Source organism: Sinocyclocheilus rhinocerous, unplaced genomic scaffold, assembly GCF_001515625.1.
Source record: "Sinocyclocheilus rhinocerous isolate Xijiao unplaced genomic scaffold, SAMN03320098_v1.1 scaffold189, whole genome shotgun sequence".
Classification (NCBI taxonomy): domain Eukaryota; kingdom Metazoa; phylum Chordata; class Actinopteri; order Cypriniformes; family Cyprinidae; genus Sinocyclocheilus; species Sinocyclocheilus rhinocerous.
The window spans coordinates 1,358,573-1,376,507 of record NW_015667354.1 but is presented as its reverse complement, the minus strand read 5'-3'; the positions used below and the strand labels follow the sequence as shown (position 1 = coordinate 1,376,507).

Genomic DNA, 17,935 nt, shown 5'->3' with positions numbered 1-17,935 from the left:
CTTCTCTCCCTCCAGCTCTTCCTGCTGTATTTTACTAGTCTCAATCTCAACCCTCATGCATTCTTGCACTCAGAGGCCACAGTAAAGTTCACCAGGAAATTCTGTTTCCCCCCTCCCTCACAGCCAGAATTTCGGGCCCGAGGTGCAAAGCATTAGACATTAATGCCTTTGCTGCCATGTGTTCGTGTGGGGGAGGATTTTGGAGTGCGGCTGTTGTACATGGATATGATATCAGCGATTGATATTTTGAGCACAGTGTGACGTCCGCCCCCGCACGGCGCTCTGCTCGGGTTATTGAGCAGTGAGAGACAGCTCTGGATAATGGGCTGAAATGACAGAGTACATCATTAGGAGTGTTGTTTGGTGTATATTGATAGGAGACACACTGCGTGCGGGGGCCGTTCTGGCCCTGCGGTCCATGCCGTCGGAGCTGTCCAAAAGCGCTCCGTGGGGAGAACTGATGGCAAGTGGCCCGGGCCCAAGTAGTAGCTATACATCAGTCAGAGGAGAGACCGTCTCCCGACGGAGACGTCGCAGACACTGCTCATAACCTTAGCGTGGCCTATTCATTTTTCCCACCCAGAGCGAGCGGCCGCATGCCAAATTCGAATGCGATGATTCTCTCTCGCTCCATTCAGCCCAGGTTTTTCAATCCATCTCACTTTTTTTTTAATCCACACAGCTGAACTGTCAATTTTGAAAATTCCAGCATTTACAGCAGCAGGTCATCCATATTCATGACCTCAATTATGCGAAGGGCTGAATATTTACGTGTGGGTGGGAAACATAAGAGGGGTGAATCCGATTGTGCCTGCATATCATAAAATGTGAGTGAAGTTCTGGTGGTGCAGGTGTTGATGACGGACCGCTCACCCTCTGTTTGAACTCTAGCCGCTCCTCCAGAGTGAGCGTGTCTGCTTTGGCGATCACAGGGACGATGCTCACTATCTTCCCCAGTCTCCTCATGAACTCCACATCTATAGGGCGTAACCTGGAGAAGAGCAGGATGGATCATTACTAAGGGCCATTTTACACCGTTTACACATTTAACACTTTTTTGACTTCTGTATTCTCTAAATACAAACCATATAGATAATTTGCTATATGATAAAAGCATCTTCTAAATGAATAAATGAAAATAGATAAATCTAGATCATGTGAAGTTAAAATAGCTGATGAAATAGCTTTTGAAGTAACAAAATAATGTTACATACACCATTCAAAAGTCTGGGGTCAGTAATTTTTTTTAATAATTTTATTTAGCGAGGATACGATAAATTGATCAAAAAGTGACTGTAAAGACATTTATAATGTTACTAAAAATTTCTTTTGAACTTTATATCCATCAAATAATCATGAAAAAATGTATCATGGTTTGTCCAAAAATATTAAGCAGCACAACTTTTTTTGACATTGATGATAATAATAAATGTGTCTTGAGCAGCAAATCAGCATGTTAGAATGATTTCTGAAGGATCATGTGACACTGAAGACTGGAGTAATGATGCTGAAAATTCAGCTTTGCCATCACAGGAATAAATGACATTTTAAAACATTAACATATAAAACAGTTATTTTAAATTGTAACAATATTACTGTTTTTACTGCATTTTTTGATCAAATAAATGCAACCTTGGTGAGCATAAGAGACTTCTTCAAATACATGATTACTTGACAAAAATATTACCGACCCAAACTTTTGAACAGTAGTGCATATTTTCCAAGATAAGATGCATTGCAAACATTAAATATCAAAATGTTTAAATGATTTACAAATTATGGCTGTATGTTAAGGTCCACTGCATCCAAAATACAGCAATTACCTCACAGCTGTCAGACTGTTTTCAGTTTTTTCAGTAAGATGCATATGTTTTGCTGCCAAAAGAATGATTTTTCACAAACTCTCACTACTGTAGGTTAGTGGGTTAAAATCTCCAAACTAAGACCACTGAGATTGTGCAATGAAGCCATGTCATATTAAAAGTGACAGACGCACAACAGCATTTTAACACATATGGCTAGGTGTGAACCACATGATACGTGCAGGAAGTTGACACACACCAGTGTCCAGTGGCTGGCAGGAAGTAGACACAGCAATGAATGCGGGTGTCAGGGATTCTTCTCTTCCTGTTGACATGCAGCTCCTCCTTCAGGTATTTTTCATACTGTTCATTGACATACTTTACAATGGGCTCCCAGCTGAGAAAAAAGACACAGGGAAGGATTATCATCACAATTAACAACATATGCTTATACTTAAAGTTAATGTAGCAGTCAGGCAAAGTCGAAGCATGATTTTAGTGTAAAGCCTATGCCAAAATGCTCTCTAATTACTAAAGAATTTATCTCACACAGTTGTAGAGCTATCTGAACAGCTACAGTGGAGTCCAAAAGCCTGAGCCTGATCTAGTGAAAATGATATTATCAACAAATTAAAAAAACAGTTGAATCAACATGAATATCATGATGTCTTTTGGATTTGGTTCTGTGTAAAACCTGATAATCCTGTTCTCCAGCATGATTTTATAATGACCCAAAGAGCATCTAGTGCTTCAGCAGAACATCTGACCTTCTGTACAAAGGCCACAAATGTCAGCCACAAATATACTTTTAGGTTTTGAATAGTGACCTAGAAATAGTACAGTATCCTAGTTTTGAAATTTTATTTTAAAATGATTCATAATTCTAAAACTGTGTTTATTTTCAAGATTAAATTCGATTTTGAATACCATATTTTAAACGTGTTCTTAAACTTTCAGACTCTACTGCATTTTTAAATAGTATGCATTAATCTGATAATGTTGCTCTCACCAGTTCTCATTGTTGATTTGGTCTCCAAATCCAGGGGTGTCAATTACCGTAAGCTTCATCTTCACCCCTTTCTCCTCGATGACTAGAAAATAACAAGACAAAAGAGTTAGAGAGCAAAAGAGTGGATGGAAAAAGGCTAAAATAAAAAAAATCAAGATGGATCCACAGCAGACTGAATGAAGATTAAGTTGACAAAGATTTAACTTTTATTTTCCAAAAACATAAATTCTTAAGGACTATCAGTTAAAATTACACACTGAAGACCCTAAGCTTTTCATTTATTCTCCATATCTGATATAATGCTGCAAGAATGCATTGTATAATATGAAAATCAGCCTGTAAAAAGGGTCTAATAAGCTGTCTGTGCAAGCAGGGATCCCTACTGTATCCCTGGCATTGGTTGATTGACATTTGCTCATCACGTTAATCCTTCTGGATGAGGCAATCAAGGAAAATATGACGAGACTGTAACGAGGAAAAATTAAACTGTCAGTCAACACTCCAGTTCATGAGTTTCAAAGTGCTATAACCCTATCTGACGATGATCAATTTTCCTTTCACAGTGGGCCATTAGCAAAAGAGAGAGGCATTTTTTGGATTGGTGGGCCAATGATTGAAAACCCCCTCATGATCAGCTAATGGAAACACATATGCTTCTCTTGGCATGACTCAGCGACAAAGCAGGGCTTAGTTCTTCCTGTATTCACCCACATGGAGGGAGCAGAGCTGAATGGTGGCATTGAGCGGCCCGCCACTTCATTTTCTGCACTGTGTAGTCTTTGAGAGAAAGGGGGATTGTGTAACACTCATCTCCCCCGGCGGTCAGTCTACAGGCCAGCTTTTTTTTCACGGGCTGTGAGGGCCAGTGGGCAGCTTTGTAGTGTGTGGAGGTGTCAGGCACCCTGAGACTTTGGTACTCTTTGTTTTCCACAGGCCTGTACTTTAGAAAGACAAAACTGCTGGGGAAGCAAGGGACGGGACGGGACGGCAAGACATCTGCTAGACAGAATGTCTCAAAACGGAGACTGCAGAGGCAATTTAGTAGTTTAGCAGTAACACAAGGAGTAGTTTTGTCATTTGGATAGAGAATACCAGAACAGGTCATTGTTCCAGCCTTTTTGAAAGTATTTGCAGAAGGTTATATATACACTGATGAATACTGGAATAAACTCTAATGAAGAAGAAAAATGTTGCTAGGAAACAAAAAGGCACCATTAATTAGAATCTAGACAGAAGGTTCTATACTTTTTCTTTTCTAAAAAGAAAATGTATTGCTGGGAGGACTGTAGTAATCACTTATGTTTCAGCTCAAATTTTTGGAGATGAGACAATCGTTACATATGCATACACAGCCATTCATTCAGTTTGGGTGCTGTATTCTTTTTAAAGAAATAATAGTTTTAATCAACAAGGATGCATTAAATTGATAAAAAATGACTAAAAATGGTTTCAAACAAATGCTGCTCTTTCTTTCTACTTATCAAAGAATCCTTAAAATGCATCACAGTTTCCATGTAAACAAACAAATAGAATAATTTCTGAATGATCATGTGACGCTGAAAACTGGAGTGATCTTTGCTGAAAATTCAGCTTAGGAATTCAAATTATAATTCAAAATATATTAAAATAGAAAACAGTTATTTGAAATTGTAATAATATTTCTATCATGACACCTCTCTGAGGGATTGGCATGGTAATGTACATGACAATGTTAATGTGTTTGGTCTTGGCGGAATAGATCTGCTACTCTGCTGCTGCTGCAGAGACCGAGACTTGCTATTTCCAATACATCCACAACATGCTGCTGTGAGCATGAAAGAAATACTGCTGCTGCACATACTGTATAACATATATGAAATAACCCCATAATATAACCCATGAAATCACCCCGTAGCAGATCAATACAGGTGGAGCTGGGGAAGGTGGAGGGTTTCTGAAGTGCACTTCAACTGCTACAGCAAGCACTAGCCAAGTGTTTGAATGTTGAGCAGCAAGCTCATTGGCTGCTGATACAAAAAGAACCAAAAAAAAAAATTTAAATCAGCTGCACCATGTGATAATGATGTCATTATGTCAGATTGAGTTTGACCTATTGGACTGCACCATCTAGAGTTTAATGACAGAACTTTGGATTTCACAATATTACTGTTTTTACTGTATTTGTGATCAAATATGCAGCCTTGGTGAGCACAAGACTTCGTCCAAAAACAAACAAAATTCTTACCAACCCCAAAACTTTGAATGGCAGTGTATATAACTAATGTAAATTAAAAGATTTTAATGTAAGGAGTTCAATGGTACAGAACATTTTCCCCATCAGTAATTGTATAGATAGTAATAAATTCTCACATGAGGACTAATGCAATCGAAACAGTAAAACAAAGTAAATATTTACATCATGTGTCAAGCTCTACGGACTCGCTTTTCTGAAGGCTAACATAAAAAAACGAAGAGGAACAGGACACTCTCATTCACTGTAATGTTTACGTTGTGCTACGCTGAGAAGTCAGTGAGGGGTGTCTCCTGAACCACAGGGATATCTCAAGAAGTCACAAGCTGAACCGACTTATCGTCAATCTTCTTTTGTTAAGAAACAGCACACCCAGCTTCTCCCATTCTTTTCTTCTCATCCACCCTCTCTCCCATTCTGCATGTCAAACATTTATAAACTATTGGGCCATAAGTTTTGAGAGGTCTGTGAGAAATGAGGTTTGGCTATGGCAGGACAGAGATACAACAGATGCTGCTACAACTGGATAGAAACCTCTTTCCAGTTGCAATGACACAGATATGCTAAAAACACTTGTTCTTGATCTTACACAGAAAACTTCCAAAAGCTTCTAAGTAGAAATATACTGAAACAGCAACTGTGAAGATTTTGATGCACAGAATTACAGGAAATTACAGTTTCGAATCTAAAAACAGATTTCTACAATTTGACCTTTGGCTAACTGAAGTGAAAGCTGCAAAGAAGTAAAGCTGTTGCAAGAGTGCGACACAGGCTAACATTTACATATCTAAACCTGTAAAGGGGAAGTCAGAAACGGAAGAGAGATCAACAAGCAGATCTAGGTCTAAAACTTTACCTGAAAGCAAAATCAAATGACTCATTTTAAAACCAGTAGGCACAGGTTTAGCATAGCGGCTACGAAACCTGCACATGGCTGTAGTAACAATTAACACCATAGCTTTGGTGCTAATTCTCCGTAGGGTTTTGTAATTGGATATTTCTGCGCCCATATCCAGACTAGGGTTAAAGTTCAGCGGTCTTCATACATTTCTGCTGTCAAGTAGGATCCATGGCAATTAACATAGCAAGCTACGCTAATGACCCAGCCCAGCAAAGGCCTTTGCACAGCAATTGACTGACACTTAAAACTACAAGCGGAGGCATGCTTATCCAGCGTCTCGCAACATCCTGTGACAGAATCATTAGATTATTTTCTCTCTACATCTGAGATGCTAACTTGTAGGTCATTCTATTTAAGGGCAGATTTGTGGTTAAACTAGACAACATGGGTAACTCCAAAAACTTCTGACCCAGATGAAAATAGCAGGGCTAATTAGATAACAGTGCAATAGCGTATACATTTTATTAGTTAGTCTACAGTTCGTAGTCCTACTGGCCTTTGCAACCCAACGAAAGGGAGCACAATTTCTTTACTTGTCCTACCGAGCTATTTCTGAATACAAGCGACAGAGGACCACTATCAAATTTTATGTTTGTTAGACCCTTGTCAGACAGTCTCAAAATGAGAAATGAAGATGGATAGCTGGGTGCGACTACAATAACTACTGAGGGCAAGCAAACACACACCCACACACACACACACACACACACTCAAACAATACATTCATTTAAAGGACTAGTGAAGTTGGATACGGCATCTGCCTTTCACGCCTCTTTCCAACGAAGCATGGTGGCGCTGCCAAAAGCAAAATGGAGATTCATTGCTTTCTCATTGCCGTATGCGGGATGTTTGAAAGTACGTGCATCTCTCTGCGTGATATACAGTTCAGCTTCCTCTGCTCAGTACAAAATGGAGCAGCAGGACCCTTGCATAGCTGCTAATATGGTCTTGGAGATGGTCTATGTAACTGATCTGTTTGTATTGTACATGATCATTTCCCATATTTTTATATTGTTCGCACATACAATCAAATGGAGTATACTTCAAAAGGCTATGCTGTATGCTTATCGTTCATGTCAAAACTCAAGTATACCTTGGGCTTAATGCTCATTCATAGTTTATCTTTAAAAACACACAAAAAAAATTAAAGCTGCGATGAAATTGATGGAACGTCTGAGCTTTTCTTCTGTATTGTGATGTATTTTCTAGTGTGCATTGCATTCAAAAGGCAGATGAACATGAGCTTGCAGGGCTGGAGAGAGAAATCTGTCATTTCCACCAGATCATCCAGTTATGACATTTCCATGCTTACTTTAATAACAGTGTTAAATGTAGCTAAATCTTTAGCTAATCTCAAAATGAAAATCCATTTCATCCAAATCCAAATCATACTGTACATTATAATGTTATGATGCCTAAATGCACTGTATTTAAATTTAAAATGTAAACAATTCATTTAAATTTGAGAGTTTTATTTTTTATGTTGACCAAATATATTGAGATGAAACCATAATATTAAAACAATTACCAGGTTATCAATATGTGCCAAAATGTATTGCCAATTTTATCATGACATTTTTCTCTTAGGAAGAAAATCAAGTATAGCATCCTCAAGTAGAGTCAAGAAAATCAGTAAAACAATTAATAGACATCAAAAGCAAAGTAACAGAAGTTATCCCCCAGAAACCTTCGAAACAAGCTTTGCTTCATTGCCAAAACAAGCCTAAACGAAAAACACACAAACACACTCTCCACAAAAACACACCTTCCTGTTTGGATAGAAGAACCCAAGCCTCTATTGATTGTTACTCTTGAGGAAGTATGCAAGACAGAGACGGCACATTGCTCAATCAGCCTATTCTTATTCACTCAGCTGAGCCAGACGCCGTGTATAAGTGGTGGCCTCCATTAGAGCAGCAGTCATCTCCTGACCAGTGGGATAAAATGCATCCCCTGCGCATTCTTCCTCTGTCATTCTCTCTGAAAGAGAGCTCATAATGACAGCTGTGGCCCGATCTCAACAGTTGAAGTTGTGCGATTGATCTCTCCTAATCTGTCCCCTTTGCAGGCTTTTTAATTTATTTTTCCTTTCAGAGCACATGCTCCGATCACTCTGGCCCTTTTCCAAGTCAAACGCTACAAAACACAGAGCTGCCTCCAGTTTGTCCTGTCTAAATGTCATTCTTCTTTAATCCCTTCATCCTTTCAGAAATCACTCAGGGCAACACTCTGTAACACGTCATCTTATTAATGTGAAACACCATGTGTTTTGTACCAATACCATAAAATAGTGTGAGTCCAAAAAAAAACAAAACAATTAATTGCAGTGAGGCATAGTGCACTAAGAGTACACTTCCTCAACTACAAAATAAGTGTGGGCATTTTATGCACTCATCAGTTGCATTATTTCCCTATGTAGCTGAAGAGGAGGGGCTAAATGGTAACACATCGGATTGGTTCGAAGCATCCTTTAAATTGAGACCCCCCTACTATCCTACTTCTCTTCACATGGTGCATATATTTGTGACCCTGGACCACAAAACCAGTCATAAGGGTCGATTTTTCAAAATTGAGATTTATACATCATCTGAAAGCTGAATAAATAAGCTTTCCATTGATGTGTGGTTTGTTAGGATAGGACAATGAAAAATGGAATCTGAGGGTGCAAAAAAAATCTAAATATTGAGAAAATAGCCTTTAAAGTTGTCCAAATGAAGTTCTTAGCAATGCATATTACTAATCAAAAATTAAGTTTTAATATATTTACAGTAGGAAATTTACAAAATGTCTTCATGGAACATGATCTTTACTTAATATCCTAATGATTTTTGGCATAAAAGAAAAATCAATCATTTTGACCCATACAATGTATTTTTGGCTATTGCTACAAATATACCCCAGCGACTTAAGACTGGTTTTGTGCTCCAGGGTCACACACACACACAATATATATACATATATTATTTACAATATAATTATATTTACATTTACAATAGAATTAGCTTAGTTGCACATACAAAATATGATTGCATCATACAATTACGATAAAATATATAATAGCACCAGTTTACAGCACCTTCATAAACTAAAAAAAATCATGGTAACAGTTCATTATGGGACCCATTCTCACTATTATCTAGTTGATTATTAGCATGCATATTCCTAGCATATTGGCTGTTTATTAGTACTTAAAAAGCACATATTCTCCATGACCATATTCTAAATTCTTAATTCTACCCAATACCTAAACTTAACAAATAATGAGCAGAAATTAACTATTAATTAGCAGTAATTAGGAGTTTATTGAGGCAAAAGTCATAGTTAACAGTTAATGGTCAGTTAATAGTGATAATTGGACCAGGAGGGTCCAATAAAGTGCGATCAAAAACATAAAGGAAAAAAAAAAAAAGAGTGTTTTTCTATATTTTTTACTTGCCATCTTGCTTCGAGCAAAGTAACCTGAATGCAAAAGACATAATAATTACGACTTCCTAATTCTTCATAAACATGAACTTCACAGGAGGACTTGAACATACCATGAAATGAATACACTAGATAGCACTGTGTATAGAGGACGTTCATAATTTGGGACACATCTATTGACAAAATGCCCTTTCGTGGCTGTTCAGGACAAAAGCACAATTTTGAAAGACCATCAACGCTCAAAGACGTTTACTGGGTCCAAATGCTGCAGTTATGATATTACCAGCAGGGGCAAACAGGGCTGTGCAAACTAACAAAACCTTGACCTCTTGGGTGTGACGGGTGTGTGATGTTGTAGCTGTGAAGAAAGAAGCGTTCAAAACTCACCGTGGCTGACTGATTGCAGGTGGACAGTTTTCGAGATCTTCTCCTCATAATTAGGAGTGCAGGACTTCCTGCTGACCTTGGACTTGAAGAGTGTGTTTACGAGCGTTGACTTCCCCAGACCGCTCTGACCTGTCAATGAGAACGAGAACAGACTTAATGACTTTTGTTTGTAAACTGCAGTAAAGCACAATTAACTCCATATGTAGCAGACCCCGGGCACGTTTATTTGCAGGACGACCTTTGCTTAGCATTAGCAGGGGGGATAAAACTTTATTACTGCACACAGATAAGATGGCACACATAAAATTGAGGTCATAAAGTATCACATGACCAGGCAGCACAGGCCTCCAGGGTTTACATAAGCCCTTGATACTGCAAATCATCGGTGATGTAATAGGACCTGGTCAAGCCAAGGCAAAGTACTTTAGCGTCTTATCTGGTGGGTGTCCAAACACACTGACAACACCACGCCGCCGGGAGCTTTGGGGAGCTTTTCCACTTAATGACTCTTTCACACTAGTCCTCACGGAGATCAGATCAGAGGGAGGAAGCTATTACCAGAGAGGGAGCCTTATCAAGGCCATCTCAATTCACACAAATAAGGCTAAATCTATGGGGCCACCGTCATTGCTTCAAAGGACATGTGCTCTGTTAATGTGAGCCGCTTAGTATTGAGTGCTGATGATGGGCAGTGTGTGTTCGGTTTCGCTCAGAGGGCCCCTCGGGCCCACCGGTCAGCTTCCCGTTCGCAGGGCAGGGGTGGGGAATGTGCTAAACGGTCTCGCCGCTCCGCTTCTACCTGTTGAGAGGCCTAGCCGCCTCGGGAAGCTGTCAATGGATGAAACGATTTGACAGAGATAGACGACTGAGCCGGGGAGATCTGGCCCCTTCATCATTGCCCACCTCAACAGAGGCTTTGATGGATTTACGCCATGGCCTCTTACCATGGGAGGCAGTTGACATCAAATTTATGAGGAACTGACAACCCACGTTGTGTGTCCTCCTGGGCCTATTTGATTTACCAGTTCAGACAATGCCTGAGCAAAGCAGGGCTTCCTGAAGATTTCAGTGTAGTCACACATACCGTACCTGTTCTATGGGGATGGGAACAAGAGGTTTGGATTCCCCTACATGATTCTTATTCTATACCATTTAGGAAGAAATATTAAAAAAAAAAAAAATGCAAATCCATTGCCAATTAATGAATACATTTTTATATTTTGAATTTTCTTTGTTGAACAGCTAGTCAGCAACTACACTGATTTAGGCTGCAAGTGTTTAAAACCAAAAAAAAAACCATTTCATATGAGTCATATACGTTTGGAAATCAGACTACGTTGATTGCGCTGCATATTTTTGATTCACTAACAAGAACCGACTCATTCATTCATGATTCAGACTTCACCTGTCATGCTGTATATTTTTGATTTGCTAAAAAGATCCGGCTTATAAGACTATTTTATTTTGCAAAAGGACTGCTTTGGTCGTGCTTTGTTGCAAGCTGTATATTCAGTAGTGACACTATTTAGAGTATTTTAGTACAGTGTTACATCTGCATCAGTGGAAGAATAATGTATGGGCGAGAGCCATTAAGGCAACCGAACATCAACTGATGATCTCATAAAGGACCCCCGTGCCAAGATAATGTAAAAAGAATAAAGGCTAGACCCAGTCAAGTGCTTGTTTGAGTCATGCATTGACACACTCGCCCAGAAACGCTGCGTTGTAACAGCTTGTCATTTACTACAACCACATGAAACTCCAACAAATGCAGGTTGTAATTTCACCAGTGTCATATGTGTTTAACAGTTGATTTCTCAAAAGCATTTCAAATGATGAAAACACATCTCCTCTGAGACACTTTGAAGCACAGTTTGCAAAGCTTTTCTTTGAACACAGTATCTACAAAGCCCCCTTGACTTGAGGGCGACAACAAAGCTGAATGTATTGACTGCATTAAAAATGTCACAATATGCTAAGCTCGTATTTGGGAGCAGACTGCTACTTGACTTATGGGAAACTGGGAGACTCGCAGTAGTTTAAGTCCTGAGGCTACAAAAAGGTCCTGACCTTTACAACCGAGGACAAACTACACAGACCAACAGACTCCAAGTGCTACCATATGTGTGTGCGACTCTCGGATAAGAGCACCCCAGGGCAGGAAAATGTGGACAAGCCAGCATAGCCCACCAAACTCATCCTGTAGAGTTTCCTCCGTTCCTGCAATTTCATCCTGTTCTGTATATCTTGCTTTCGCACAATTCCTCCTCTTCCTGTATCTTGTCAAGTTTGCATTCATCGTCATGTCATGCTAGCTAATATATGCTAGCGTTCCCAAACACACCCTTGTCAGAACCCCTGCCCTTGTGCTCTACAATGCGCTGCCATGGAAACCGCAAAATACACAAACAGAAGACGTACATAAACCATAAACGGTTTCAAATTCAAACATTCCATGTTCAAAATTAAAGTCCTTTGAAAGGGAGAAAACAAATGATCTGTCAATAGCTCTACAGTGCATCGAAAATGAGTCAAACAGATCTTTCTTGCTCCCTTTTTTACTACCAGCATTTCCACACCTGTCTCTACCGGGAAAGGGAGAGAACGGTTCACCTTTGATGCATATGGAGTGCACCACCATACCTACTACAATACAAACACTGTAACCTCCACAGTTCACTGAGGAAAGGAAGAAACTCGCACAGGCCAAATGTTACAGAGCCAGCTTTTGGGGGAGTTAGCACTGGACCAGAGCCGTTTTTGCTCTGCAGAATTCATCACAATACTGATCTGCTTTAACATGCCTTTGATCTGCTCTCTATCAAACAGGTTTCAAGCTGCTCTGGATAGAGTGGAAGAATCCATATGGCCAAAATGAGAACAGGTGAAGACTGTTATGGTCATATCTCCAACTAATATCATTCCCACACACTTTGAGTGGATCATATTTATGAAGTGTATTTATTGAGTGTTTCAGTCAGTGTTTCTTCAACCTTGGCTACTTTTATCAGGAGTTTATTTGAAAAAAAAAAAATGAAAAAAAAGAGAAAGATTTTTATTCGTTTCTTTTTGTTAGATAAACATCACATTAAAACTGTTGTTTTGATTGTTTTGCTTGGCCCAAAGCTAGACTTTCAATCTCAGTTCATTACATTTGTTTTCATGCTTAAGACAATCTTAAAACAATGAAAATCTGACTTTTCCAGGTTTTAAGTGCTATAATCTACCAACCAAGGAAACGTGAAAAAGATTAACCCAGTAACTTTGTTTTGGGAAGCCTTTTTCTGCAAGTGTCTGAGAAAACGAGTGTGTCTGATTTCGCTCCCTTGGTATCGTAGCAAAAGGATCTCATTATAAGATTACCGCCCCTTAATCTGTAAGTTTCCACCCACGGCGCCGTTATTGTGTTTTCACAAGCGACAACGGTGTACCAGCTCTAATGCCATGGCGAAAGTTTGAGCAAAACATGCTAACTGTTCTGCCTTTGTCTGCACAGACGAGCACAAAACACTATTTAGATCTAAAACATTGGTCACCAACCTTTTTAGGCCCAAGATCCCTGACCTCGGCCTTTATGAAAGACAAGATCTACCTATTGAAGAATTGATAGAAAAAGACATCCCAGATTGTACTTCAAATTTGAGGCCTTTTACTTAGTATTTTAATTAGTGATGCGCTGATCATAGCTGATTCAGAATTCAGATTTTCTTTTCTTTCTTTTTTTTTAACTAGCAAATTGGATTCTGATACTGATTTTTAAGCAAATTTATTTATTGGCTATTTGCTTTATAACAAACAAACTGGCTTTAAACAAAAATATCTAGCCATTTGAAATTAGAGGCAACCACTGCATTTTAATCACGATCTGCACGGGCAGGTGTTTTTGATTTAAATTAGATTAATTCCAGGATTTAAAACAAAAACAGAATTGTCTGACTTTAGGTGTTATTTATTTATTTGCTACATAAAACATCTGCACGAAACAAAAACAGCAGGTCTGAATGAGACGCACTCTCTGACAGCAGGTGGCGCCTATGAACAGGGTTGCCAGGTTTTCGAAATAAAACTAGTCCAATCGCATTTCGAGGGGGGTTCCCCTGTAAAAAATCGCATTCCAGGGATAAAATACACGTTTTTCGGCAGGGATCTTCCAGTAAAATTCACATTCCAGGGACTAAATATCAAGCTATTGGGGTCGCTTCAACCCGCGGACATGAACAACAATCCGGGCAACAGTGTTAAAGTAGCCCAATTCTGCTTATGAACCGACCGCAATATAGCGTTTCCTTGTTTACCACTGTAAACAAAGCAGAGTTGGCGCTTTATACAGAGGAGAAGAAAATGCCATTGCCATCGAAACTTTTCTCAAGACAGTTCCCTTCAGTGATACATTAATATAACCCCATAAATGTAATGCATAAATGTAATGACAGGTTGGCGACCACTGATCTAAAATAAACCTTCAATTTATTTCCCAGCAGTTTAGAACTTAGTTTAGTACTCACATGCTGTGTGGTGGCCGCTTTCTGTCCGTGTGCTTCGGATGTGTGCACTCAGAAAACGTATATCAGAAGTTTAAATGCATATGGTTTAAACCGCATGATTTCAGCGCGATAAACATGATAATCAGAACCGTAACAGATGTTTTTAGCAGGTCCAAGCTGGAAAAGGGGGCGGGGAGCAGCAGCTCATTTGCATTTAAAGAGCCAGGCCCGAAAAACAGCGTGTTTCTGCTTCCACTCAAAATAGGCATTTTCAAAATGATATAAAAAATTATCTGTGGGGTATTTTGAGCTGAAACTCCACAGACACATTCTGGGGACACCAGAGACTTATATTACATATTGTAAAAAGAGGCATAATATGTCTCCTTTAATTCATAATTCATAAAGCTGTTTGCACCGCACTCTTTTGTCATATAATATTTTATTTTGGTGCGTCAATCTATTACTTAGTATCTGAAACCATGATCCACACTCACAAAAAAGTCTTCTTTTAGTGTTTAATTTTACATTAATCACCAATAGGACAGAAGAAAAAGGCTTTGAGCCGAAATGTTTGTGTTTTGTCCTATTGGTGATTAATGTAAAATAAAACACTTAAAGAAGTCTATTTTTGTGAGTGCAGATCATGGTTTCATATACTAAGTCATGATTCATAAGTCATAAGTGTAAAAAAAACACAATCAAACAAACCAATGCAGTATTTATTGTGTGAATATGATACTGCTTTTAAAATATTTTAAAAGTATTTTTTATTGTGCATCATTTCCAATCAAGCTGTTATTTGGACAAATGTGTGGAAATATTTTTTAATAATGTAGGACATGTAAAATGAGAAATTAGCCTTAGAAAAGAAAAGAATCAGCCATTTTATTAAAAAGTTAAAAATGTCTACAATAAAAACAGGTGTTTAATAAAACTCAGCTGTCTATGCAGAAGGAAGGCAAAAAGAATAATGCTACATGAATACAAAAAAATGTGGTGTTCCCTTTTGCCAAAAAAGCTAGGGAAACTTTAACAACCATAATGCTCTGGGCTCGATCCAACTCTCTGTGTGTGGGAATACAGAATTGCAGAAGTACGATCGATAGTTTAACAGTTAAGCTGTCAAAAGTTCACCAGATACTGTGTTTTGCTGACAAAACAGGTGGCATAGGGAAAGAGTACACATATTTACATGTACTCCTGACATTGTAACAATACAAAGCTGGTTTAAAATCACCAAACTTGTCCTTTCAGATGGAAATGAGGCTGCTGTGGGAATTTCCATTGCTCAAAGAAGGCCAAATGCTGCTGGGCTGGGTCTACATGAGTGTCCAAACAATGACAGATGGTAACGGGGTTGCAGGACTGTTTTGGAAGAACAGTTTGGAAAGCTAGTGGTGAAATCAGTGGTGCAGAAACTACCCACTTCAGCTTTAATTTGTTTTGCTGACATCGCTGCGGAACAGCGGCTGATACTGTGTTTCTCTGTGAGACTCGCAGCCTTTGAAGGATTTGGCAAAATGTCCTTTCTATAACCACTATGGAGGAGCCACCAAGGGGAAAGAAAGCACAAGCAAGGGAGGAAAACCTGGAAGCTCTGTTTAAAAAAACAGAGGAATGAAAAAAGTGGAAAAGAAGAATGGCTCTCACTGGAGAGCTGGATGGCCTTGAATTTGTGATGCTGCGGCCATCATAAATCCCCTTGGCTGGCCCAGTTGGGGAACACTGAGCCACATTCGGCTCCAGCCTGGCCCTGCCTCCCAGCCCACAGACAACACAACAATAGCCCTTGCCATTTAATTAGGTAAGGCCCACACTCAGCCAACACCCCCCTCCTGCTCCTCCTCCTCCCTGCATGCTTACCCTCTCTCTCGCTTAGATGCACAGGGGGGTTTGGGAGGTTCCAGCATTCTGATTGGTCAGGCTTGAATAAGGTGGCCAGTTTGAATCAGGCAGATGTCCAGTAACTGCCCAGGACAGTTAATACCAGCATGCTCTACTGAGCCGGCAGAGTACAGCCCTAGCAGGTAACCTGGCATAAAATCTGTGACTTAAGATTTATAATAAAATACAGTCTTCTCATGAAATTCATTTTTAAAAAACTCTTTTCTATTTTATTGACAGAGCTGAATTTCCAGCTGTCATTACTCCTGTCTTCAGTGTCACATGATCCTTCAGAAATCAATGTGCTGATTTAAGAAACAATACATATGTCATTATCTTATAAAACATTTAATGACATTTTAAGATTTCTGTATATCAGTATTATTTTTGTGGAAATCATGATTTATTTTTTCATGAATAAAAAGAACAGCTTTTGTTTGAAATAGAAATCGTTGTAATAATACTAAAAGTATTTGTCAGTTTGATCAATTTAATGCATCCATGCAAACATATCATGTAATGTGATTTTGTTGCTTAGAAATACAATTATATTTGGTTAAATGATGGTCTCATGTCAGAGCCAACACATACATATTATATATATTGAGCTATATATTGAAAAATATCGCAATATAATTTGACTATATCACCCATCCTATTTACTACCTATGTAATGTTTGCTTATAACAAGCTCTTTCATGACAGACAGAAGCCACCTTCAACAAATACACTATTTTACCAAGTGAATAACAGTCTCTGAAAAGAGCTGAGTTTTAAACATTTCCCTTAACAGGCAATGGCACCATTTCCTCTTCACCTGTCTGTGTTTCCTGTTAGAGGCTGAACAGTCTTCCTGCCCCCTTCATAGACAACCATACTCAACTATTGATGCTTGTGACTTTTTACCTGATTTGACACCTCAAGTCTGTTCTATTTTCATCTCTGCAGTCTTGGCTAAATCGTCCCCATCTCAACTAAGCTCATGAGACAAAACAAGTTAAAGTTCACACTGTGAGCATAGAGAAAACAAGAGGTGTGAAGTCATTTAGACCGAGCCGTTATGCATGTCGTTTGAAATTCAAAGTTTCAGTGTACTATTCTGAACCAGCTTTGAGGGCTTTGTATTTTTCTTTTTCTGTATAAGTACAAACTGGGCATATCCTGCTTAAAAATAAAAAAAAAATTCACAATCCAATTGAAGTCAGAGCAATGTTCCACTTACCAACCACCATGATGTTAAATTCAAAGCCAGCCTTCATGGTTTTGCGTCTCATCTGGTCCAACACTGCCTCAATGCCAACATATCCGAATAGATCTCTGCCCTTGATAATGCCTTGTGTGTCAGATTCACTGAGGCATGGCAGAGGATGTTCTATCTCCACCACTCTCTCCTCCACCTCCCTCTCCTCCATCACCTCCATCTCCTCCTCCATCCGGACAGGTGGCTCCAGATCCAGGCCCTGCTCCTGTGCTGTGTCTGCCGAGAGAGAGAAAGAGAGACCCATCAGTTAACATACAGAATCCTCTCAGGAAGCCCTTAAACGAATATTATACTACACATGGAGGTTTTTCTATAGAAAAATCTCTGTCCCAAATGAGTCCTTGCAAGTTTGCATCAGAAAGGCTTTGGCAATATAATTCCGCATATCAAGAGGACCCTTCTGAAACCTAAAAATTACAAACAAAACACTATAGAACTTTGGCAATGTGCAAGGCATTAAATGAATCACATTTAAATGTGATAGGAAAAAATGTGTGTACAAATATATAATAATATTATATTATTAAATCGTGATTTAAATGATATAGTAT

The 17,935-nt window shown here is 39.0% G+C and overlaps 1 protein-coding gene across 6 annotated transcripts in view; it reads right to left on the bottom strand.

Moving 5' to 3' along the window:
• Positions 1-17,935, bottom strand: part of septin12 (septin 12) — a 54,728-nt gene that overhangs the window by 3,950 nt on the left and 32,843 nt on the right. For 4 of the 6 annotated variants that reach the window (XM_016545667.1, XM_016545672.1, XM_016545671.1 and 1 more), the window contains exons 2-6: positions 17,346-17,600; positions 9,753-9,881; positions 2,812-2,893; positions 2,062-2,199; positions 874-991 (exon numbers count right to left, since the gene is read on the bottom strand). In XM_016545667.1, the coding sequence (XP_016401153.1) occupies positions 874-991; positions 2,062-2,199; positions 2,812-2,893; positions 9,753-9,881; positions 17,346-17,600 (722 nt within the window). The remainder of the gene's footprint in view (positions 1-873; positions 992-2,061; positions 2,200-2,811; positions 2,894-9,752; positions 9,882-17,345; positions 17,601-17,935) is intronic. The other 2 variants (XM_016545670.1, XM_016545669.1) reach the window with 1 other exon arrangement.